Here is a 25,004-nt window from a genome sequence, read left to right as displayed (position 1 = left end):
GACGGGAATGAGTCAGAGCCAGGAGGAAGAGGGACCAAGCGAACAAGTTATGGAGAACAGAAACATGACTTGATGTCACTTATTTATTGTCTAACCCGAATGGGCAGAGTTGAGGTAGGACTGGACGGGTTTACTTTGTAAGTAAGACAAGCCCCCTGTCCACTACAGAACAGCCGCGCAGCCTCTGTCCCAGTCCTACTCCACCTCCCTCCATGTTTCCCTCCTGACACACAAATACGGCATTTTGAATCAGTGTAGACCAAAATAAATATCCTCAGTAAAATCAAATCCAGGTGCTCCAGGCTTGTACATCGTGAGCGGGAGTAAAACCTTTACTGTGTATTATACATCCTTGGTTCTATTGTTGTAAAAGTCTGTGTTTATAAACAACCAGATGGTTTTATATATATATTTCCACATTATGTGTGTACATGTGTCTTTATGCACACCAACACCTTTTGGAAAGTGAGGTTACATTTGGGATGTACATCAGAGCAAGGCCCAGTTCTCATCCATAAATTGTTTTCAAAATAATTTGAGGGAAATTTGTTTTGATTTCTTTTATTGTAGTCATCCAGATTGTTTAAAGCTACCTCACGCTGAAAAACAAAGTGAAAATGTTGAGTTTAAATCTGCGCTGACCAAAAATTTGCTTTCAGTGGAATCTGGGGCTGTATGGCCATCTTTGCTTTGGGTTGCTCTCTCTTCAGAAGGTGCTATGAGTTCTGTAATTCAGTCCCCCACCCCACCCCAATTCCCACTAGCCTCACACCACACACTCACACTCCACCTTGGAGGAGGGGTGCAGTCGGGATAAGACAGGGGAGACGGGATACTCAGAGGCCGACCGAGGACGGTTGCTCAAAAAACAACCAGGGTGGGTTGTCTCTGTGTGTGTGTGAGGGCGTGTACATTTTTTAAATTAATTTTATTATGATCATTTTTGTTTTTATTTTGGTACACTTCTAATTGATGTAAATTGGAAAATAAAAGGTAAACCGAATTAAGAATGAAGTTGATTTTTAATTGAGTTTTGAATAAAAACAGAAATGGCGTGGGAACGTATTTCTTCTTTCACCAGAACCGTTCATGTGTGCTTAAATGTTTTATTTGTTTTTTGTTTGTTATCCTTTGTTACTCTTGACTGTGAGTGCATAGTCTGTGTGTGCGAGTGTGTGAAAGTTAAAGACTGTGATGCAAGTGTGTGTTTTCATGAGAGAATCTCATAACAACAGGAACAGACGTACTGTATTTGTTCTGCGGTGTCAGAGTGGGGCTGGGCGTAGATGGCTCCTGTTTTGTCTCAACTAATAGGCATAAATAAAGAACATTTTATTGACTGGAATCTAGTATTTTGTAGAGTAATGATGCATCAGCATCTTGTACTGTGGCCAGCTTCCTCTCCGGTCTGTCCTGAGTAATAAAAGCTTGACTTCACAGCAACATATTCTTATTCCAAATATTATGTGCCATAAACGTACAACTTCATACGTATGCAGATAAAAAGTTACGACTGACAGAAATATGCTAGTTATTCATTTTCTGAAAAAACAATGGCAATAAAAATTAGGACTGGAGCATTGGAGAGTACTACATGTAAAAAAACTGTTGTATAGCTTATTTTAAGGATCAGAGAGAGCTGCGTGACATCTGATAAACTGACTCAAGTGACGGCACGTTGGGGCTGATGACTAAAAATTTTGGAAAAAAATAAAATAAAAAAATCAGAGGTTTGAAGTTAGAAAGAAGTGATTGAACCAGAACTCTGTAGCTGCTCCTCATTTCAGCTCGAGGTGACATTAGCTGCTAGACCGAGCTGTTGGCTGTTGAGTTGCATTGTTGGTAATGTAGTTGAATGCATGGAATAAAAAAAGTAAGCTGTAACAAATCCATACAACATAATTCTAAAACAACAAAAATACTGTTTTATCAGTATTTAGTCACAGTCACACTGGTTGTCAATGTGTGACTTTTTAAAAAGATATTCCAAGATATTTTGGAGCCGGTTCAAGACCACCCACAATATATTAGCTCCTACATTTCTTATGTGCATTGCATTGTGGGAGAATTGAGCAGATTTCGTACTTATTCTATCTCCTTTGTGAATACTATATTTGGTCACATTTCCAGTGTGAACACACTACAATAAAAACCCACTAACAACTAGTACAAAGAAAAGATTTGGACGATGCGGATGTCTCTGTCTCTGCTGCATCAATTAACAAGCTGTCCATTGAGACGATGTTATTTAAATGTAATGCGTAAATCATCGGAGTAGTCTTTTAACTTAAAGGTTAAATGTTTCAGCTTTCTCACAACGGTGTCTATTTGGTTCAAGTGATATAAACAATATAGACAAACAAGTCTCAGTTTAGCAGTAACTTTACACATTTATTGATAATTCATAATAACAGAAATGACTTGTGGGCGCGTGCTGGTGGGTGAGGGTCGGTCACGAGAGGAGCTCTGTGAAGAGCGACTGATTGGCAAAGTCTGCAGGCCGCTCTTGAGGGCGTGGCAGTGACGGACTGCCGCTGAAGCCGAAATGTGGGACGCCGGCACTCAGGAAGTAGAAAGGCACGTGGGTAATTCTTCCATTGGACCAACACTGAGAACACAGAGAGAGATATGTTACATAGAAAGCAACTTAACACCTGTTCGAAGACTTTCCAGACCTGCATAAACTCTATTTATGGCTGACTGAAATAGAATATGAATTTATCGTATGAAACTGACCACAGTGAGCAGAGCTCCGTGCTGGAAGTTTGGGTGGAACTGCATCAGTCTCGGCTCTGCGCCAGGCTCCCCTTGAACAAAACCACTAAAACACAACAAACACTCAGCACTTGTAGTACTACGCTGAGAAATGCAATACTTTTGAGTTCTACTAAAGCTACACAAATATAAAACACTAAAGTACAAACCAAGGTAAAAGCTCAAAAATGGGGTTGGTTCTTGTCTTGAACACGGCTATGATTGCAGGCCGGTCTGCTGCCTGTGGACCACCTGAGAAAAGATAAGACGCAGAGACTGAGATGAGTTATTAAAACTAAGAGGAACACCGATGTAATACTGATTGGGTTCATCGGGGTGAACAGAAGAAAAGTGAGACAAACCCTTGAGAAGCACTGCCAGCCTCTCTCCTGTTGGGTCCCAGGATAAAGACTGGATCTCTCCACCAACACTGGAGGACAAATTAGACAGTGAGTGAGTCCAAGTAGCTGTAATGTTGCTGATATGAAGTCAAGCAGCACTGAATCCTGCCTGCCTGCTGATTTGTGCTCATCAAATGCTGGAATAGATTCATTGTTTTTGTGAACAAGGTGCTTCAAAATGTCTCAGAGCCTTTTCGAACACCTTGTTCATCACTGTTTTTTTAAGCAGTTCAGTTTAAATACATACATGATGTCTCCGTCTGGAGTGTTAAAGGTGGTCTCTGATAGGTCAGCCACCACTGCTGCTGCCTGAGGCCCTTTAGATGTGCATGTAGGTACGCCTGCTGAACAACATCATCATCATCATACAGGTCAATTTACATAATCTACTTCATTTTTTCATCAAACTTTACAAGAAAACAATTCAAGCTGCACATCAATTACCAACCAGGTTGTATATTCTGCAACACAACTATTTATTTTATGTAAAGACGGATAACCTGTTGCATCACTGAAGGTCAGAGCGTAGATGACCGTCTCTCCCTGTACGACGAAGAGGAGTCGACTCCCATCTGGACTCCAACAGCCGGACTACGCCCAAAAAAAAAAAGAAAAAACAGACGCGTACTTATTTCATGAATACATGATTTAGAAAATTATTTAGTACCTAATTTAGCAATAACGCTGAAATGTGGTGACAAGTTTTCACCTGGCAGCGCCCTTTCACACACGGCCAACGCTCACAGGTCCACATCCTGGTCTCCCAAACCCTGAAGAAAGAAATATTACTCATCCATGTGTAAAAACTAAACTTTCTGTCCACCCAATTACCTTTTAACAGCTGCTAATCTCCAGACAAAGTCACTCATCCCTTACATGTTCATAAATATTCATGACAGGTGAGTGGGCCTCTATTATAATCCAGTAATTGTCTCGAGTCCACACGCACTGATCATGACAGAAGATTTGACACATGTTCACTGGCAGCTTTAGATATCTTATAAATGAAAAGTGCTGCAGCAGCTCTAAAAGGGAGGTAGATTATAAAACATGCTGCGTCTGACCTGAACAGGGCCGACGGTGTAGAGGCCAGGACATGGCTGCCATCAGGGGACCAGGACAGGAAGGTGACCCCGCCTCCTCCAACACGCTGCAGTGGCACACCGCTTTCTGAAGCAACGTCCCAAACCTGAAACACATGGATGCCAAAAGGTACAACAGTCACTGTGTGAAGCACTTTCTTTCGACATGAATTAGACTCGAGGATGAGGAGGTCGCCTCGTACCATCATGGCGGTGTCCATGGGCGAGGCCGACACGAGGAGAGACCCGCTTGGAGACCAGGCGATGGAGGTGACAGGAGAGTGACCAGGATGAGACAGAACCTGAGCAGAACCGGACGAAGGCCTGGATGGGTCGAGAGGATGAAGAGCACAGCACAAGAAAAGACAGTTAAGACCTTTTTATTACAGCATGAATCTAATAGGGGGGGGGGGGATACAGATCACAAACCTCACGGTTCGGTTTGTATCATGGTTTAGAATCACAGCAGGAAAAAGAGGAGCAAGATAATCTCCATAAATAACACTTTTATGATTTTAGAAGCGTTAATGCAATCAGCAGATGTAAAAAGCTTACGTTAGGCTATAAACGAGGCTATGAAACCACTAAGCTTCCAACTTGTAGTTTGATTTTGTGCGCTCACCTCTCTTACAAAAGTCTTTCCACGAATCTACAAGTTAAAAAAGTTTGCAAGAGCGCGGGTATAAACACAACGAGGCTGTAAAGGGGCACTAGTGAGTTTCCGTGTTCGGCATGATGACGTTTGATATCGCGTCAACCTCTGTAGTCTCATTTAGCCTCATGTTAGCAACAGCCTTTTATACGATGGGTAAAAGCCTAAAAATTGGCTGATTACTGAAGCTAGAAGTAGTAACAGTGTTTGATACAGGCCCGATGATGTTGACTACACAAAAAAAGATTTAACAGCCTCCTGCATGCAAAATCCACAGTCGCACTTGTAGTTTAGAGATGCATAACAACTCACAACATTCAGCAACCACATGCAAAAAAAGATAGGAGTAACTTTTTCATTGCTTTTGAGGGAACTGAATCCAGTAATCTGAAGACTTCTCAAGACGTGCAGGTTCACTGGAGCGTACGTACCTGGTCGACAGCGAGCAGGGGTCCACGTGCCAGACCAGCAAACAGTTCTGACAAGCGACAGCGAGGGCGGACGCACACAGCGGCTTCCACTGCACTGCTGCAACACTCCTCTGGAGACGGTGCTTCAGAGTGGGGGTGGTGGCACTGCGAGACAAGAGGCAGTGACAATAACACCGTCACAGACCGATGGAGAGATCAAAGAACAACGCTGCTCTATGAGGCTGACATGCGGTCAGATTTTAGGTCTGTGTTTGGAGACTGTCCTGGAGACGTACAGTTTCATTATTATTTACACACTTTTACTGTTTTGGCTAACTGCTGACAGAACTACCAGTACACACACACACTGCTGATGTATCGCCACCACTCGGCCGCTACTACACAAGGAGATATCTCGGCGAGTTTAATTTTGTTTTTGCCAGATGGTATGCCTTACAGCCCATAGTTGGCAACTGTGCGCCTTCTTCAGAGCCGAGTTACAATACCTTTTGGGGTTGTAGATCTTAATGGAATCGTCCAGCAGGGCTACAGCAAACTTATCTGCATGGGGATGCCAGGCAAAGGCTCGCACCACACAGTCAGACCTGGTAAAGCATGAGGGATTCAAGTGGAAAAAAGTCACTTAAATCACTGATTGAAGATTGTCAAAATTGCTGCGTATCAATTTTCTGTTGATCAACAAAAGATGAATCAACAAATTGTTGCAGCAATTACTCTCCAGTTATACTAAACTGCCAGGTCTTCATCAACATGTCTGCTCACCACCAGTTTGTCATAATAAACAATATCTTCAACCATTTGAGAACAAAAATTTAACTACAGATCACAAAGTTGGCACATACCAGTTCAGCACTTGTGAAAACTCAGCGTGCATGTCGTCACTGCTCAACTACAGAACAAACGAAAAACAGGTAATACACATTTAAACGCATCACAACAAACATCTGGCAATCAATTGTATTGCTGTCAACGACACATTTAACCAGCAGGCACAACTTACTGTGAGATGAGGGAACAGGGAGCCGTGAAAGGAAGAGAACCATCGCAGCAACGCCAGTGTAAAACCAGAACTCACTGACAGACATTTAGGCACTACGAGAACACAAGATACGGGAGAGTTAAAGTATAAACACATCAATGGATCTATAAGATCAGAAAAAAGGAAGATTTTTGAGCACCTTCTGTATTTGAGTTGGTAATTTCATCGAGTAGTCCTGTGAAACCACCGTCCCGCCTGAAATGGACAGAGATAAGTTGCATAAATTATCTTTGTCTGTGAAAGACGTGGAACAAATTATTGATATTACAATATACTGTGATATGACTTATAGTGTGTCAATGTATGCTGTATTTCCCACACCTGTTGTGTATGTGTGTGTGTGTGTGTGTGTGTGTGTGTGTCCTACCAGGCTGCTGCACTCCTCATCCACAGTGTCTCAGAGTGGTCCAGGAAGGCCGCCTTGCTGCTGCTTTCTGTGCGACAGTGGAGCTTCAGAGACTCTCGTGGGAAATACAAACCCAGAGGACTAGACTCCTGCAGACAAAACACACAACCATGGAATTCACACTTTGTTTTAACTACAGCACATTAGCTACAGGATTGTCTTCTGGTTTACTGTCGTGCTGTGATGTCGAGGAGGGATTATGTGTCATGTCTAAATACTCTCTGCTCTGAATCAGACCTGTTTCAGTCGGTGGTCTGTGGCGGTTCCTGACAACAGCTCGTTGTTAGACTCGCACAGAGTGGTCTGTCCGGAGGGCAGCGGAGCGGGGAACAACGCCAGAGAGCACATCTTCAACACGGTGGAAACACGGACCACTGGAGCCTGGAAACACACCATGGGTCAGCCAGGTAAACACATAGTAGTGGATGTCAACAGCTTACTGTAACGCTACACAAACAGCTGGTTAGCTAACACTAACGGTTAACGTTAGCTAGCTGGTTCAAGCTAGCTAACTAGTTTTAACAACAGTAACCATTATTCGTCGTTTTATAAGTCACAAAACGTACCTTGTAGTGTGTCCTCTAGACTTAAGTCAATTATCTTGCGTTGTGTTTCCAAACAACCGAATAGAAGTACACGCTACGCTGTTATGACACTTCACGGTTCCGTACTCGAAGCATACTTCAAGTTAATCGCGCCGTGCGGACTACAGCAGCGCCAAAGGGACAAACAGTGCGGAGTTCGGCTTTAGAGCGCTGATGTGCTGCCCTCTTCAGGGCACAGAGCGACATTACATCCACACTGAGCCAAACAGGCACCAACTGTTTGTTGTTAGAGAGTTGAGATAACTTGAAATACATCATGAGTCATTTTATTTAACTAATACGAGTTTATTCGAGTATATGTCTTCTATATAACCGTTCATTATCATGTTATTGGCCACATTATAAGCTTAAAATAGAGCGTCTGATTCCTAATCATGATGAAGAATAATGATTCTGTCTTTCCCTCCTCACTAGAGAAGGGCAAAGCACACGGTCAGTCACACACCAGCCTCCCTGCAGCCGGCAGAGATCCAGTTTGTCTTGCTCAAGGACACATCAGCAGCGGGCAGCATGGTGGCTGACACTGGGTAGGATCCATTTTGAAGCATATAAATCAGTAAATCAAATGCGGCCATAACGACACGATAATAATGGATGTTGTGATGGAAAACTGATTCCCCGTGTGTGTGTGTGTGTGTGTGTGTGTGTGTGTGTGTGTGTGTTTACAAAGGGCAGTGGCAGCGCCCCCTCGCGGCTTAACTCGCATTTCCGTGACGTCAATTCAGCACTGGGAAGGAGACAGCTCCCCCCCCCCCCCCCCCCAAAAAAAAAAAACCCAGCGCGCCTCACGTTGCATTGGTCCCCGGTTATTGATAACACAATTTTTCCCGATGGAATCCATCCCAGTGCGGTGAACCTCGTGGATATAGTGACTGGAGCTACGGCAGACAGCCCGCACCGAAGAATAACAACGATTTGTTCGTTATCACCGACAAAATAGGAAAGCCGAGCCCACCCTTTCACTTGACAACGCGACATCAACCAGGCAGAAAGGTATGGGAATGCCATACTATCCGGTTAAATGCTTATTAACTTAGAAATCAGGTATCTCGGGACCTCAAAGTATGATGCCGTTGCTTGGTGCCGTTGCGTTCACGCCGCTCACACTGCACCAACGAACTGATGCTGCCAAGAAACGGATCATCGTCGATGAATGCTAGAAAATCATATTTGTGCAGCGAGAAAGCCCACAGTACGAAATATCTGTGTTGATGCCAACGTTGAGTACATGTTGAGGCGCTGCGGCATTTTTACTTGGCATGGAGTGTATAGTAGGCATCGGGCTTGCAATTCATGCACGTCGGTTATGATGCTGCTGAGTGTCATCATCACATCCTCGGTTATTTAAAGATTGATCTTCCTGCGTTTGTGTGTGTGTGTGTGTGTGTGTGTGTGTGTGCAGTGCTCATTCGCACGGGGCCGGTGGTTGTTTATTGCCCGTTTCTTCACGCTCTCATTTCGTCTTGGCTCTTCTCGTGCAGTGGTGCAGTAGCCTACAAGAAATGGAGCTGGTGTAAAATATGTGAATTGGGTACATGTGCTCTCTCTCTCTCTCTCTCTCTCTCTCTCTCTCTCTCTCTCTCTCTCTCTCTCTCTCTCTCTCTCTCTCTCTCTCTCTCTCTCCCTCCCTCCAAGTCACTCTCTTTCACACATGCAGGCACGCACGCTCGGACGTACACATCCACACTGAGGAGGTTATGCAATTCGTCATTTTTTTTTTCCAGATGCACACAATGCTCTTTACTTGATGCATGACAAACGACATATGGGAGCTGCTGAGTAGCTTTGCTCTGATGTTGTCAGACACTGATGCCCCTCAGAGGGACGGTTAAAGAACAGGTGACAGCGTGGGCTGTGGACTGCACAACCTCCTCTGGTAGATTCATTCATAAAGCCCATCTCCACTCTGGGTGATGGCTCCACTGGGCAGCCTGGGTTTCCCATTCATAGGCACAGAGAAGAGGTTTTTGCTGCATGATTCAGACAGAATCCGGTTGTGGGAATGGAGTAGTTAAACTGGGGGACTGGCTGGATGCCCAATTCACGGCAGGACTCCGCTGTTTTGGTGTTTTGCATTGATGGGATGAAATAAAAGTAGAAGTAAAGGGATCAGTCATTTCAGCACTGGACAGCTCCACACTGCAATAGAGCTGTCCAGTGCTGAAATGACCCTTCACTTGTTTTTATGTTGAAAAGCATTTATACACATGATCACGATTATACATAATTCTAATGCATTTCTTATCATAAATCTTCTCTCTTCAGGCTTTACGTCTCATCTTTCCATCCTCCATCCACCCTAACCTGCCGTGTTGGGGAAACCCCTAATGAGTGGGACCTGTATCCATGAGCCCCGTGCCCCTTCCCCCTCCCTGTCAGGCTTCAGCACCCCCATCTCAGAACCCCCCTATCGAAGAATCGATGGAGACACCCCTGCCTGCACCCCCGAAACGGACCTGACCCCCACACAGTGTGTCCTCCGTAACGTGCTGTCCATCGACACCGGTGGACCGGGGGCGCCGAGCGGCAACAGCCCCACTCCCGGTGATGGACCCTCAGCCCACTTTGACAACAGCGTGCTAAAACTACACGAACATGAGGCCTGCCAGTGTGGCGGCGGCGCCGAGGCCGGGCACAGTCCGGAGGCTGGTGCTGTCCGGAGCCAGTCGGACAGCATTCGGCTACAATCAGGAAGTGGAGGTTTTTTGGAGGGACTGTTTGGCTGCCTGAAACCAGTCTGGACCATGATTGGAAAGGCCTACTCCACTGAACACAAACATAGCCATGAAGGTATGTGACAGTAAATGTTCCACCTATGCTATCCGGCCCTCTGCTCTGTTTTTAATATCATATATCTAATTATTGTGGTGCCTGTGTTACCATTGAGAAGCACCACAGAGAATAAATATCTGAGCTCATGGATGAAGCTTGAACTCCACAGTGGTTGAAGAAGTACTCAGATCCTTTATTTAACTTAAAATACCAACACAACATTCAAACAAATACCATTACATTTTAAAGTCCTGCATTTAAAAGCCTACCTCAGTAAAAGCACAGAATTATTATTTGCAAAATGTACTCAAAGTAACAAAAGTAAAAATATTAGTCTCGCAGAAACAATTGCACCTGTGACAGATATATTATTTTATAGTACATGTGTTTGTGATGCACACGTAGCTGTTAGAGGTGTAGATAGTTTATTAACAGTCAGGTAGCTTAGTCCACTGGCTCCCAATCTAGGGATCGGGGCCCTTCAAAGGGTCTCGAGATAAATCTGAGGACCGGTGAGATGATTAATGCAGTACGGAAGAAGGGAAAACATTTTTATTAATATTTTAGACTTTTCGATGATCTTCGCTTTTTTTGTTGCTGTTAAATTTTGGATGATTTGGCATATTTGGGCCTCAGACAATTATTTATAAACGTATCATATTACTTAGCGAAATCTGAAAAGTAACCAGTAACTTGTCAGTCAGATACAACTACAATATTTCACTCAGTTATATATTGTTAAAGTGTTAAGTAGCAGATAAAAGGAAATACAAGTACAGTATTTCAAATCGTACTTGAGTAAATTTACTCTCTTATTTTCCAACACTAGTAGCCATTATTTTCATTGCTGTCTGACTGCCATCACTGCGTTCTCGGGTCCATCAGCCCGGTTCATTCACCAGTCATCATGCTGCAGGGAGTTTTCACAGCTGGCCAGCAGGAAGCATCATGTGCATCTGCCTCTGCTGCAGCAGCTCTCCAGAGATCTCCAGACTTCAGTGGACCTCATGAAGAATTGATCTGCCTGTCTCTTTTACTCCGCCCAGCTCGTCTCTCTTTAGTGACCATGCTCTCGCAGTCGCTAAAGTCGTGTCAGTGTGACAGACGACAGACACATTAGACTATGACTGGATTGTTGTTTCTCCCTCAATTCTTCTCTTATCTCTGGATATAAATGTAATGCTCTACTGGAAGTTATCAATGTACCATTTGTTTGAACATGGCAGGCACTTTGTGGGATGTAATTGTGTCCTGCCAGCCCGTTCTAATGTGTTGCATGGACTTAGCATTTGCTCAGCAAACCCCTCTGACTCCTCATTGCCCAAACTGGCTCGAGTGCTTATTGACATTTGAAGGCTTTGCAATGTGTGATGGATATAAATGAAGTACTTAAAGGGTGTTACTGAAAACAGTTTCATCGCCCGTGTTAATTCTGTGTAACACTTCAGGCTTTCTCCTTTATTCATTGAGTTTCTTTCCTGTGGACTTGTTGGTCTGAGTTTAGAGTCCTGGGAGGTTCCTTTTGAGGAAATCTCCGACCTGCAGTGGGTTGGCAGCGGGGCACAGGGGGCCGTCTTCCTCGGCAAGTTCCACGGAGACGACGTGGCTGTGAAGAAAGTGCGGGACATCAAAGAGACCGAGATCAAACACCTCCGCAAACTCAAGCACCCCAACATCATCACTTTCAAGTGAGGAAACACACGATATCCTACAGGGTCTCTCGTATCATTTAGCTGCATAAATCTCTCGTGCTCTCCCTTTCTGTTCACCCGTGCATCATGTCATCTGACTGCCGTGCTTCCTCTCAGGGGCGTGTGCACCCAGGCTCCTTGTTACTGTATCTTGATGGAATACTGTGCCCAAGGCCAGCTGTATGAGGTGCTGAGGGCGGGCCGCAAAATCACCCCCTCCCTCATGGTTGACTGGTCCATGGGCATCGCAGGTGGCATGAACTACCTGCACCTCCACAAAATCATCCATCGAGACCTCAAGTCACCCAAGTAAGTCAACAGACTCAACACAGCTGGCTTAACGATAAACTCAGACAACACAAGACCTGGAAGTTTCATTCCTAACTCTTTCCATGTAATCTCCTCTTTGCAGCATGCTGATCACACACGATGACCTGGTGAAGATCTCAGACTTCGGCACCTCAAAAGAGCTCCGTGACAAGAGCACCAAGATGTCATTCGCCGGCACCGTAGCTTGGATGGCTCCTGAAGTAATTCGGAATGAGCCAGTGTCGGAAAAGGTGGACATCTGGTAAGTCTGACTAAAAGTGACATTTCTAGCTTACAAATACATCAGCACAAAGACTTCCCTATAGGATAGCAGATACTGTATCAACATTGTGAGTTAATAGTTTGTTATTTCAGTGATTCAAAGACTGCGTGTGTATAGTTATTTTTTTCTCCAATCTCTTTTGTCAATGAGACTTCCCGAATGAATAAAGCTTGACTTAACTTCAAGGTCCTTCGGAGTGGTGCTGTGGGAGATGCTAACTGGAGAGGTCCCTTACAAAGACGTGGACTCATCTGCCATCATCTGGGGAGTGGGAAACAACAGCCTCCAGCTGCCCATACCTGAGAGCTGCCCCGACGGCTTCAAGATCCTCCTCAGACAGTGCTGGTGGGTGAAAAATAATGAGCACAGCGGGGAAGAGAGGACAAGAGAGGCAGAAAATGAGCAGATCAGAGCAGTAAAAGCGAGGGTTGAGAGCAGACGCGCATGGAGGCGTTAGTCTCTGTTTTAAGGACTTTATTGATTTTACAGTGCGTTGTAAATGTACACAGCTGTCTTTCTCATCTTGGTTTTTGCAGGAACTGTAAGCCAAGGAACAGGCCCTCTTTCCGTCAGATCCTTCTTCATCTGGATATAGCGTCAGCTGATGTGCTGTCCACTCCACAAGAGACGTACTTCAAGTCTCAGGTACGGTTGCTTCTTCCCAATCCCCGTCTGAATATGGAAGTTCTGCAGCTGCACCAAAAAGACACACAGACAAAACATCTAAATATACGGACACGGTGCTCACAAACAGACACAAATACACATGCGCCCACACATGCTTGCCCAGTAATCAGACTTTAATTGTTGTTTGCAAAAGAGGATTGGTTTTTAAAGTCAGCTCTGGTGAGACGGAGCTGGTTAACAGAAATGTGCTCTCATCAGGCTGAATGGCGAGAAGAGGTGAAACAGCACTTTGAGAAGATTAAATCTGAGGGGACTTGTATCCACCGACTCGATGAGGAGCTGATCAACCGACGCAGAGAGGAGCTCAGGTCTGTTTTTTGTTTTATTTATATCTCCCATACGTAGTCAGCTTAGTTGCAACCAGGGGACGATGGTAGTTTTGCTAGGTTAGCTGACATGTTTGAGGCCACTTTCACTCCGTCCCATTTCTCGATGTCGCTCCATGTGGATGGAATGAGAGCCTTGAGTGCACGTCTTTTGTGGAGGATTTGGAGTCCCTCGTGTGGATGCACAATGACATCAGCAGCCTCTTTTCTTCTCAGGCATGCTTTGGACATTCGCGAGCACTACGAGAGGAAGCTGGATAGAGCTAACAACCTTTACATGGAGCTCAGTGCTGTCATGCTGCAGCTGGAGCTCAAAGAGAAAGAGTTGCAGAGGTACAAATAGATCCGCGAACACAGGGTGCACATTCGTTTTCAAATGAATAAGCCACAATGTGTTTACACTTTGGTGTCTTTGGGTACTTTTTCTTTCAGGAGAGAGCAGTCTTTGGATAAAAAGTATCCAGGTTTGTTTAAGCATCACAGCTCCAGGCAGACCAGCTCCTCCAACACCATGGACAAACTCATCAAGAAGAGAAATGTCCCACAGAAACTGCCTCCAGGAAAGAGGTGTGAGATCTCATTTCAGTCATTATTTGATGAAAGATTGATACTGAAATGAATATTCTTGTGGATTGTAGTTGTTGACTAATCCCTCCTACTCTTCCAGGCCAGACATCCTCAAGTCTGAGGTAATCATTCCCAAAATGGACTCCTCTGTGATGCAAGTCACTATACCAGCCTGCCCCAACAGAAGCTCCACTTCTCCCAGCCGGTCTCGGAGGGTAAAGACCCGCCATCGCAAGCCCGGGAAGGGCAGCAGTGGGGACCTGGCTGGACTTAAGGCAAATCAGTCCTCCTCGAAAAGGGACACAACTGCCCAGGCTAACAGTTCAACCACCAACACCTCCAAGCAGCTCCTGGAGCCCTCTGCAGCGCTGCGGGGCCTCAGCCATGAGCAGCAGCAGAGGCAGCTGTCCTCCTCCAGCCCTGACCTCATCTGCACCACACTGGAGGCCGAGGGGCAGGGAAAAGGGGAGCCCTCTGTGGGCGGGCTGGAGAGAGGGGGCAGCCTCAGCGCCTCTGCGGGGTTAGGGAGATCAGAGGCGGGGGCAGCTGGTCTAGATGACCTCACAGAAACCCCTCCACGCAGTGACACGCCGAGCGAGGATGCGGCGTCGTTCCCGTTCTCCAGCAGCCCGGACTCGCCGTGCGGGAGGGGGGCGGCGGCGGGGCGGGGCTCTCTGGGATCTCCTCGCCTGCCTCATGATGTGGAGGATAAAGAGGAGGGAGCCGGGGCTGTGAGGTTGCCCCGCGGGGCGTCTGGGGGGATCGGGAGTCAGCACCTCACTCCTTCAGCCATTCTGTACAGGGCAGCTATCTCACGCAAACAGGTACGGAGCCGGACATCTGTTCACTTTCCTCTGGTAATACTTTGATCATTTTTCACTGGTTCATCTTTCCTCATTCTGACTACAGAGGCGTGGAGTGTCATCAGAAGAGGAGGAGGGGGAAGTTGACAGTGAGGTTGAGTTACCACGGAGACGGTGAGTAACTTGCTGTCCTTTGTCTCTGGAAAATATCCTCGAGCCATGTTTCCGCTCTCTGACAGAGCTTCTGATTCATTCACAGAACAAAGAATACATTTTTGATTTGCGTCATTCTTTTACAGCCTCAATTCTGTGATTGAAAAAACAAACAAACAAACGTTTTGGTTTGTTTTGAATCTCTTTCAGACGTCCGACGAGCATCACCAAGTGCCAGTCAGTGTCCACCTTCAGCTCAGAGAACCTGTCGGTGTCGGACGGCGAGGAGGGCCACACTACTGACCACTCTCACAGCGGCACCCCCGACGTGGTCAGCACCAACACAGACGACAGGTTGGACGACAGGTTGGACGACAGGTTGGACGACCGCAGCGACGACCTCCTCTCTCAGGGGTCGGAGATCCCGGCGGACAACACTGATCCGGCGCAGGCTTCCGACGGCCTGTCGGAGAGAGACAGAGCGCCGGGACAGGCCAAAGCTCAGCTGGACGTCGGGCAGAATCCTAGTGAGGTAAAAATCTCTCAGTTTGTGTCATCTTCTTAGACAGATGTAGATTCACTTCAGTACATTTACTCAATAACTGTACTTACGTTGAATGTTGAAGGTAGGCCTACTTGTACTTTAATGATTATGTCCATGTGATGTTACTTTATCCACATTTCAGAGAATTTCTTTTGGACTTTTGACTTTAAATACAATGAATTGTTAAAGATTAAACCAGTGATTTCCAACCTCTCGGACCCCTACAAGAAACAGTGTCTGGTTGTGGCCCTTTGCCACATTTTATGTCTATGACGGTTTCATTAAAATAACAGTTTGAGGCATAAAGAGGAAAAATTATCTATTCATTTAAAAAAACAGGAAAGATAAGCGAGAAGTCAGAAAAGAAAAAAGATTTGTGGAACAGAACTTAGTCTTCTTTCTTAAACCATTAATTATCTCACGACCCCTCAGATTTATCATGGGACCCTGTCACGACCTGGCTCTGACAGCCATGACCTAATCAAGGAGACGCAGACAGTTTACCAAAAGCAAAGAGTTTTATTAAACATAAACAAGACATCTAACGACAAACGGTGGTTGGAACGAGCCATCCTCGTTCCTCCACGGGGTGATAGGAGAGCGCCCATGTTGCCAGGAAGGCGGAGCTTTATTCTCGAGCACTGGCCCAGGTGTCTCCAGTTTGCAATCTCTGGGATCCTGCCATTAAAGGGACACACACACACAAACCAGTAACATGGCAGGGAACCATCACAAACCCTTACGAGGGGCCCGAACCTTATGTTGGACAAAACTAAAGAAGATTAACTAGTTACACCTCGACCTGCTTCAACAGTAAAATGTTGATTACACATCGTTACATCAATATTAAAAATCAAATAACGTCATAACGTCTTATATGATATTATAACAGTCACAGGACATTTTAATGATTGCTTTTACTTTTTAAGTTTGAGCACATTTAGCTGATAATAATAATAATAATAATAAATAATAATAATAGGATGCAGGACTTGTAATGGAGTATTTTTACATTGTTGCATTGATACTTTTACTCAAGTAAAGGATCCTAATTCTGCCAAAAACACTTGATGTCTGCTGCCGGTATGAATAACATTTTTATTCTGCCTCCCTTCCTCTCTCTCTCTCTCTCGCTCTCTCTCTCTGTAGAGTCGGGCCGTGTGTGATGACTCTGACTGCGACAGTGCAGAGCTGGATCAGTCGGGTAGTGGAGAGCCGAGTCGTCCCCCCAGTGCTGGAGCGTGGGTGTCTCCACAGGCCCCCGCTACAGGACCTCCATAGATCACTGGCTGCTAGCCAATACCTCAAGCTACTAGTAATGCAGTACATTACTGTTATCACGAGGGATCACACCTACTACACCACTCAGACTATGACAAGTGGACTTATGGTGTCTCATAAGTTTGTTGGCTGGCAAACCTACGCCAGATGACATAGGACATTTGTCATAACCTGACATCAGATATTTTGGCAGCTTGTGACATCAGATAAATGTCATTTAAGATCAGTAGGGTTTTTGTTTCAGGCAAGATAGTTACTGAGGTAAACTTAGCCACTGCTCCAGTTCGGCAAAAACCCTTCCACAGACGCACACGCACGCACAAGGTACCACACTTGTTGTCCTTTAAACACTAATCCTCACTCTGGGAGCATCCTCCATGATACTCCACACACTAATGCATCAAATACTAATGAATAATAATGTAAATATCCATTACATACCACATGAGAAATATCTAACTTTATTTTATTTGTAAGATAAAAATGTAAGACTAAACGGTATGCAGCCCTGTGAACAAATGCATGACTACATGTTTATCATTTATGATTCGAATGTGTCAGTTTTATATTTTGTGAAAGTTTACACTTTTTTAATCCTGAAAGTATTACTTCAGTTACTTTGTTTTTTGTTAATAAATGTCAGCACTCAAGAAAAAAAAAAAAATGGAATGAAAATCTCACCGAGACGTCGATCGTGATGCTTAATTAGGATTCTCAGTAGGTACGATATTTTTTTTAACCCTCCTACTACTGAGTTTCGAATACACATGAGACATGATTGAGGTTTTTTATTAAGCTTATCAAAGAATGATATGATGGGAGACCTTTGGGTTCACTCAGAAAATGCACTTTTGCCATTGTATGGTTTGGAAATTGTTGTTTGTGTTTTTGTTAGTAGGATGTGAAATGACAGACACTACCATTGCTAACTAAGGTACTATATAGGTAACAAACACTGGTGCTGGTTCTCTAGTAAAGGAGTACTCCGCCAATTTAGCATTGCACTCCTATAACATTGTCAGACTGCTGACAAGCTGTTTAAGAATAAAAAAAAAAAGGGCAGAACCAGAAATAGTCATCTTTAACCCACACACTCTTTCTGGTCAAAACCTAGCGCCTACATTACCCACGATGCAATTAGATTCAGTTTGAGTTATGCTAGCAGCGGCTAACATAGCTTTAGGCAGAGATGAGCAGCGTAAGACCACTTCTTTCTAACTCCACACCTTATTTTTCCATTTCTCCAAAATGATGCCGACTCAAATGACATCACACGAGGCAGTTTAGTTGTATAAAACCACAAAATGATTTTTTACAACTTTGTAAGTCTTCATGTGTAAAATGGGTGGGAGTCCCCCTTTAAGTTTAGAACCAAAAGGACTCCTGCAGTTCATGATGTTCATAAGAGCCTCGACTGTCCCGTTTACCCTTTAAGATGACTGCTGATAGCCGGATGAGGAATAGAGCACTTCTCTGTGGTTACTAGAACACTAAGTATCCTTTGGGTTTAAATAGAAATGTTTTCTTTTTATACAGCATTGCACATTGTACCTGTAACATAGGAATTATATCAAAAAGAAAAATATGAGTAACAATAAATAATGTATTGGTTAAAAAAACAAAACAGTGTGATGTTTATTTTAAAAGGCGGGCCGTGTCATAGCTGCAGTTTGTTCTGTTGCTGCATCCAAGAAGAAGACAGCTGAACGAGAAATAAATGACTATTTTCAATGACTTTAAGCACGTCCAACCTGTTCGTGTCTTTTCTTGATTTACAACATTCATAACCATGTTATATATAAAGCAATAATCCCTCCACAAGAGAGAACCATATTTTGAGATTATTAATAAATCTGCGCTTGATATCAGGGTCATCTAGTTGTCCCGTCAGCTGCCTTCATGAACACGTAAACATAACGTACAAAAGGATCGTTTAAGCATTTCACATCTTTTTTATTTCTGCATTTCATTTCTTCAACAATTTAATTGCACCCAGATCTACAATAGTTTGAAAACGTGCACAAAAACTTGAGTTTCTTCATCCTGCAAAGAATAATAAAAAATAAATCTGACCCAGGCAAAAAAGGATTGCAGGAAACTAGTGTTAATTCTATAATTCTCCTTCTAGTTCATAATTTAATACCTCAGCATAATATACTTATAAAGACCAATACGTCTTGTAGTTTTGCCCCTTGCAGCATTCCCCCAGCCCTGCAGTTAAAAAAAATATTTTCTCTATTTAAAACAAACATTTCAATGTTATTATCATCATCATCATCGTCATTACTATGGTCTTAGTAATTTCAGAGAAAAGAAAATATTTTCCTCTCATTCAGGCCCCCACCTGGTGACCAAGGCCCACCCACCCTTATCAGAATCCAATACACAACAATGCCAAAAAGTCCTGATCGAGAAATAAAACGGATGGAAACACAGGAATGACACAAAACAATTACTCAGCAAATTAGAGGCGAGACAAAACGTAGCTTAAAATTCTCCTTTTGACGCACTCAACGAGGGATGAATTACCTTCAGACTTTAAAAAAAAAAAAAAAGGTATTTTCCTGCATACATCTTCACCTGGACATCATTTACACCCATCGGAACCCGTTAAACCCACAATGCCTCATTTAGGAAGTACAGCTTCAAATAGAAGATGGCAAATATCAATGAATTCTACTCTTACACACAGCTGTGTATTAAATAAAAAATAAATAGATATTTAAAAAGGGAAAGAACAGTCCATCTATAATGTTACAGTGTGTCTTTTTTTTTCTTCATTTTTTTTTTTTTTTACATTTTCTAAGAAAAATCTGACATAAGAAAAACATTATTTATGCCTTTTCAGATTTTTCTAAAACGTTTACCTATATCAAGAAGATCATACAGATATACAGTAAAATAAAAAGGAAAAATACAACAGAAGGAAGTCTTTTAAAAACTATAAGCAAAGGGAATTTAAAAACATAATAAATAAATAAAATACCAATATCATGATGATGGCGTAATTACAACTGAGGAGGTGTCGAACCAAAGCAGAGGAGAAAACAGTGAGTTTATAGTACTTGGTTTTTGCATTTAGTTCAATAAGGGACCTCTTGGTAAAAAGTAGGGGGAGGGGTTACGTTAGGTGCTGATGAAGATCCTCCATGTCAGTTGGCTGCGAGTCCAGTAGCTTCAGAAGAGAGCCTGAGGAGCGCGACAACAAAAAGGAAAACGTTAATACAATAATAATGTTTGACTTGAACACACACAGCAAGCTTAAATGTGACACGTTGCTTGTTATCAGCTCAGCAGGCAGTTCGAGTTAGGCGAGATCTTATTTTCCTGCAGAATGTTCTCTGCTCACGTGAGCAGCGCGTGACAGCTGCCTCGCTAAACTGCTGCCTCGCTAAACTGCTGCGTCTCTCGTGCAAGTAGTGCTCACAGACGGCGTTGCTGCGATCCAAAAATTAAAAGCCGGTAGTCTCTCTGTCCACAGAAAGACACAAGAGGGCTTTTATTTTGAAATAAAATAAATATTGTTGCTGGTTTGATGTCACTAGTCTGTCAAAAGAGCATTTTTGTTGTATTTTTGCTGTGAACTGCGTGTGTCACACAGTAAAAAATAGTCAGAGCTTTAAATCTGTAGAAGAGACGCAGCTGCTCACACGGGCGGTACGAGCTACCGTCTGCAATTCAGCAATAACAAAAACACAGCCCAAAAGGATTACGTCAGGAGCAGGATAAATATTTTATCATTTACTTCCTCTCCGGCCTGTACCCAATAGTTCCAAGCTTTAAAAAGATCAAGACGAATACACAGCAACTGAACGCTGGTAGTCTCTCGACACTAGAGGGCTTTTATTTTGAAATGGAAACAGGAGGTGTCGAGTTAAAAATAAATATTGTCGCTGGTTTGATGTCAATTTACTGTCAAGACAGTTGGTGAAGTTATTGTTACCAAAGTATTGGAAAGGTCAGTTTTTACTGTACGTGATCTCCAGCATCTTTTCCAGATGATCAATAAGAACGAAGGTGTAGAAATTGACATATGTTGAAAAAACCTCCAGAAATCGAATTAAAAGAATCTTATTATGTTATTGTTGTGAATGTTGAACTCCTGTAAACTGCACTCTAGAGAATACTTCTTATTTCATATACAAAGTAAACAGTTGAGACCTAAAACATGGCTGTGCTCCAGTGTAAACTAGCTGCTCTGTGATGATGTGTTGCAGTGGCATAAAGCCTCTTACCGGGCATTGATCAGGTACTCAGCCAGGCTGATACTGGCATGGGTGCCAGTGATGGTGACCTGTCTGTCAGTGGAGCCCTCCACGGGGTTGGCGATCTTGATCTGAGCCCCTGACATCGAACGGATCTCATTGATCTTTGTGCCCTGACGGCCAATGATGCAGCCAATGAGCTGAGGGAGAAGAAGGAATATGTGAAAACACACAATCTCACTCACACACACACACACACACACACACACACACACACACACACACACACACACACACACACACACACACACACACACACACACACACACACACACACACACACACACACACACACACACACACACACACACACACACACACACGGCAAGAAAATAAACCGCTTCAATCGCATCTCACAGCAAAGAACAAAGAGTACATTAGCAGAACGGACTCAAACGCAACTTACATCGTTTGGAATGGTCAGCTCATGAGAGCCAGTTTGTGCAGAGGCATCCATCCCAGCTGAAGAAATGCAAAGAAAGCCCATGAGAGTGTTGACTGGGTGGGTTATTATAAATCTACAGTAAATCGTATTCCCTCTTTCAATCTGTCCACCTACCCTGGAAGCCCTGGTTGCTATGTGCGATGGGGAAGGGGCTCTGCTGCATGGCCAGCTGGTGAAGTTTGGTGAGCTGTTAAAACAACGGAGGAAAGGACGCAGAGAGCAAACAAAAGTACGAGTGAGGACGATCCAGAATACGCGTCAAAGCTGGAATTTTGAAATGATTTCTCTATTTGTAAGCGGTTAAAGTGATGAGGAAAATATGAAATGGAACTCATGAGTTGGCCTAAAAAGGGGGTAAAAATATATCATGAACATGTTAAATAAGTAGAATGTTTAGAATTGTTAAATGGATATCAGGCAGTGGGGGGGGTGGGGGGGTTGGAGAAATAAAGAGTCAGTGGGATGAAATAAGAAGGTGGCATGGCTTTCCGAAGACGCAAATATATTGGATCACTTACAGAGGGCCCTTCACTTACATCAGGCTGTGGAATGGCGTGCTGCCCTTGGACAGCGTATGCCTGCAAAGGAGACGACAGCATTTAGGAGGGCGTGGCAGTGTCACACAAAGTATACTCAATATCCATCAGTCCTCTGTCCTAATTGTGCTACGAGAACAGAGCCAGGCATGCTACAGAGAGCATGCACACCCACACGGTAAAAACTGGAAACATTTGACCCCGAAAACGTGAACCCTGCTGGGACAAATAAAACAAGCGACAGATCTAAAGAACAAACAAACGTTGTTTACCTGACCACCTGCAAAGATGACAGGAGAGCCTGAGGGTTTGGGTCTGTACGGGATGGTCACTCCCTTTGGTGGAGACTAAGAACACAGAAATATTCACCACTGAGAATCGAGGTAACTTCAACAGAAACACAGAAAACAATAAAGCATCAAGAGTATCATTAACAATCATCATCACTGTACCTCAAGCATGACAACGCAGATCTGCTTGACACACTCAATAATGGACTGTGGGGTCCCTGCAACAGTGATGGCACGCTCTGTTGAGTTGGGCAACATGTCCCCTGCTACTTGTACCTGAGCTCCTGCTGACTGCAAAGACACATCCACAAAACGGAAACAACAGTTAGGACCAATCAGGGATGAGACACAAACTTTACAAAACAAAAAAACACGACGACAAACCTCTCTGATTTCCTTGATCTTGCAGCCGCCCTTGCCAATGAGTGAGCCACACTGGCTGGCAGGCACGACGAGGCGCATGGTGACCGGTGGTTTGCTGGTGGCTGTACTGTTAGTCATTGAGGTGCTAATGTCCTGGAGGGAAGGTGGGATGACAAGAAGTTAGGAAGAAAAAAAACAAAAAAACACGACAACTTCAAAGTGTCAATTCTGTTGCTACAACGTGTCAGATTTTAAGACGCAGCGAGCAAAATCTAACCTCCTCCAGTTTCTCAATGATCATGGAGAAGGCTTTAAAAATAGAGGTGGTGGGTCCCGCGAGGGTGATGATCCTCTCCGGACAGTTCCCCTCCGAGATGTTGATGCGAGCCCCACTCTGCACAGACAGGGGAGCAAAACAGGAAGTATCTTCAGTCACAGTGGTATCATATGGTGAATGAGTCATGGTCACGGAAACTATGGACGTATTTATTCTTGTTTACCTACATCTAAAATAAATTAAAAAAACCTTACCTCCTCTCTCATCTTCTTAACAGACTCTCCTTTCTGTAAGGAAAGCACAAACGCACAATATTTACAAAACACACAGAGGGACAAGATGTAGATAGGAATCATTCTGGCAGCAAAACAACTCACCTTGCCAATGATGCTCCCAACCTCCTGCAGAAGAAATACAAAAATGCATGTTAAAGCAATAAACTCAAGCCCGACGGTCACTGGGAGAGGGAAAACATGTATGTAATCGGGTCTTTTTAAACTTGTTATCAAACATTGCATGCAGTCACAACTCACCTTCCCATGCATGAGTAGCCTGATGGTTAGGGTGACATTAAGTCCTCCTTCGACCAGGCTTGAGTCCATTTCTGCGTCTGAATCCAGGCTGAAAACTGGTTAACAACGTGGGTCTTTGGTCACTGGTTGAACGTCTGCAATAGAGTGGAAAATGTGACCGTCAGGGACAAATATAGTTACTGGAAACTATGAGGACGTGTCGGCAGAAAGCCTCGTTTCCTAAAAAAAAAAAAAAAATTGTAAAAAAAAAAAAAGAAGAAGCTGTCAGTGCAGATCAATGGAGCGATGCGGGCGGTTAACACCTTAACTTTAGCTCGTCACGCCTAACTAATGACTCGCTTCAGTGCAGTAATTCACGTTAGACTGCCCGGGGTTCACTCATTCACTCATTAGCACAATGACCCACTGTCTCCACCGAGGCTACGTCTATTTCCTGGCATCAAATAGTTGTGGCGACATTTATAATTATTTATAATTTCTATTTAAAGGCATGAAAGCAAAAAAAATGAAATACCCGGATGTTAGCTACTTTGAGCCGCGCGTCCATCGATAACGTTAGCAACAAGGAGGCTCGTGGGATAACGTTTACATCGTAGATCCTATTTTAGAAAGAGCATCGCAGCTAGTCACGCAAGCAACAAATGGAGGCTAAGTTAGCATCGTAACATCACTACTGTAACGTCCTAAATTTATACCAAGAGGAATGACTAGGCTGTGAGGATATTTAGTAAAACACACTTTAAACACGGCGACTAGTACCTAACTCCTAATCGGCCATAAAGTTTAACACAGGACTGTAATTTTCCATCAAGCTGGCTAGCATTAGCATCGCCTGATCCAGAAATTAGTCTGGTCCCGCGGCCTACGGGGCGCACTGAGCTACGCCGTGTTATCCCTGTCCTTCACTCGGGAACAGAAACAAAGCCATGTTTTTTTTAGAGGTCTTACCCGAACCGTCCCTTGAAGAGTGTTCAGGGGGTGGGTAGGGTGACAAGGGTGGAAGGGGAGAGGTTCGGGAGGGAATTTTAAAAGGATCCGGGGAAGAGGGAAGAGACGCCGCTGTTCGATCGGACTCCACTCTTCTGCTTGGCACAAAAGACAAAATGCAAATTCAACTTTGACCTCTCAACGGCCCCGCCCCTCTACCCGGGTCAGCCCCGCCCCCTCCGGAGCGCTGCCGCTGCTTTTATTTTTTAATTAAAATAATAAAAAATGATGTCATTCAGGAAAGAAAACACTTCCTTTTCTTTTTTAATGGTGTTTACACTCATTTACTTTAGACGGATACGCAGAGTGTTATTAATGTTTGCAATTAATACAGAGCAGATTGATCAATGAGATGTTGTAGGCTATCTTGTGGGCAGTGGGATGGAAGTGGATATTTCATGCAAAATTGAGTTAATGATCACTCTGGATCAAAAATATTAATAAAAAAACTAAGATTAACTGGCCCCAAGCCCTACTTCCATCGTTTTATTGTCAAACACAACAGTATGGGACCTTGAGATG

The 25,004-nt window shown here is 44.0% G+C and overlaps 3 protein-coding genes across 5 annotated transcripts; 1 reads left to right on the top strand and 2 right to left on the bottom strand.

Moving 5' to 3' along the window:
• Positions 1–2,370: 2,370 nt before the first annotated feature.
• On the bottom strand, positions 2,371–7,473 carry aaas (achalasia, adrenocortical insufficiency, alacrimia). Of its 2 annotated transcripts, none has more exons than XM_076092123.1 (17): positions 7,332–7,473; positions 7,003–7,146; positions 6,727–6,854; positions 6,499–6,554; positions 6,321–6,412; positions 6,163–6,209; positions 5,806–5,904; positions 5,321–5,464; positions 4,441–4,561; positions 4,220–4,344; positions 3,865–3,925; positions 3,656–3,746; positions 3,403–3,499; positions 3,117–3,184; positions 2,925–3,006; positions 2,737–2,821; positions 2,371–2,608 (listed from the first exon to the last, which is right to left on the bottom strand). In XM_076092123.1, exons 2-17 carry the CDS (start codon positions 7,111–7,113, stop codon positions 2,453–2,455), a joined length of 1,563 nt encoding a protein of 520 aa, XP_075948238.1. In that variant the 5' UTR covers positions 7,114–7,146; positions 7,332–7,473; the 3' UTR covers positions 2,371–2,452. The 2 variants fall into 2 exon arrangements, with proteins under 2 accessions (XP_075948238.1, XP_075948239.1); XM_076092124.1 differs by having other exon boundaries at positions 3,403–3,496.
• Positions 7,474–9,697: 2,224 nt separating this feature from the next.
• map3k12 (mitogen-activated protein kinase kinase kinase 12) lies at positions 9,698–16,786 on the top strand. Its single transcript, XM_076099752.1, has 13 exons — positions 9,698–10,160; positions 11,647–11,830; positions 11,951–12,142; positions 12,246–12,404; positions 12,612–12,770; positions 12,962–13,070; positions 13,311–13,420; positions 13,655–13,771; positions 13,871–14,005; positions 14,106–14,829; positions 14,915–14,982; positions 15,172–15,493; positions 16,655–16,786. The coding sequence occupies exons 1-13, from the start codon at positions 9,698–9,700 to the stop codon at positions 16,784–16,786; spliced, it is 2,874 nt and encodes a 957-aa protein (XP_075955867.1).
• A 1,932-nt stretch (positions 16,787–18,718) lies between these two features.
• pcbp2 (poly(rC) binding protein 2) lies at positions 18,719–24,603 on the bottom strand. Of its 2 annotated transcripts, none has more exons than XM_076099753.1 (13): positions 24,444–24,603; positions 23,496–23,629; positions 23,340–23,363; positions 23,217–23,249; positions 22,963–23,079; positions 22,707–22,838; positions 22,485–22,613; positions 22,305–22,379; positions 22,015–22,074; positions 21,611–21,683; positions 21,458–21,513; positions 21,022–21,191; positions 18,719–19,975 (listed from the first exon to the last, which is right to left on the bottom strand). In XM_076099753.1, the coding sequence occupies exons 2-13, from the start codon at positions 23,562–23,564 to the stop codon at positions 19,939–19,941; spliced, it is 975 nt and encodes a 324-aa protein (XP_075955868.1). In that variant the 5' UTR covers positions 23,565–23,629; positions 24,444–24,603; the 3' UTR covers positions 18,719–19,938. The 2 variants fall into 2 exon arrangements, with proteins under 2 accessions (XP_075955868.1, XP_075955869.1); XM_076099754.1 differs by having other exon boundaries at positions 22,033–22,074.
• Between the last annotated feature and the right edge of the window lie 401 nt (positions 24,604–25,004).

The sequence above is a fragment of the Anarhichas minor genome, unplaced genomic scaffold (genome assembly GCF_050575085.1).
Source record: "Anarhichas minor isolate MPS153535 unplaced genomic scaffold, ASM5057508v1 ptg000003l, whole genome shotgun sequence".
Classification (NCBI taxonomy): Eukaryota; Metazoa; Chordata; class Actinopteri; order Perciformes; family Anarhichadidae; genus Anarhichas; species Anarhichas minor.
The sequence above is the reverse complement of the archived record's forward strand: the minus strand, read 5'-3'. Positions and strand labels throughout refer to the sequence as shown.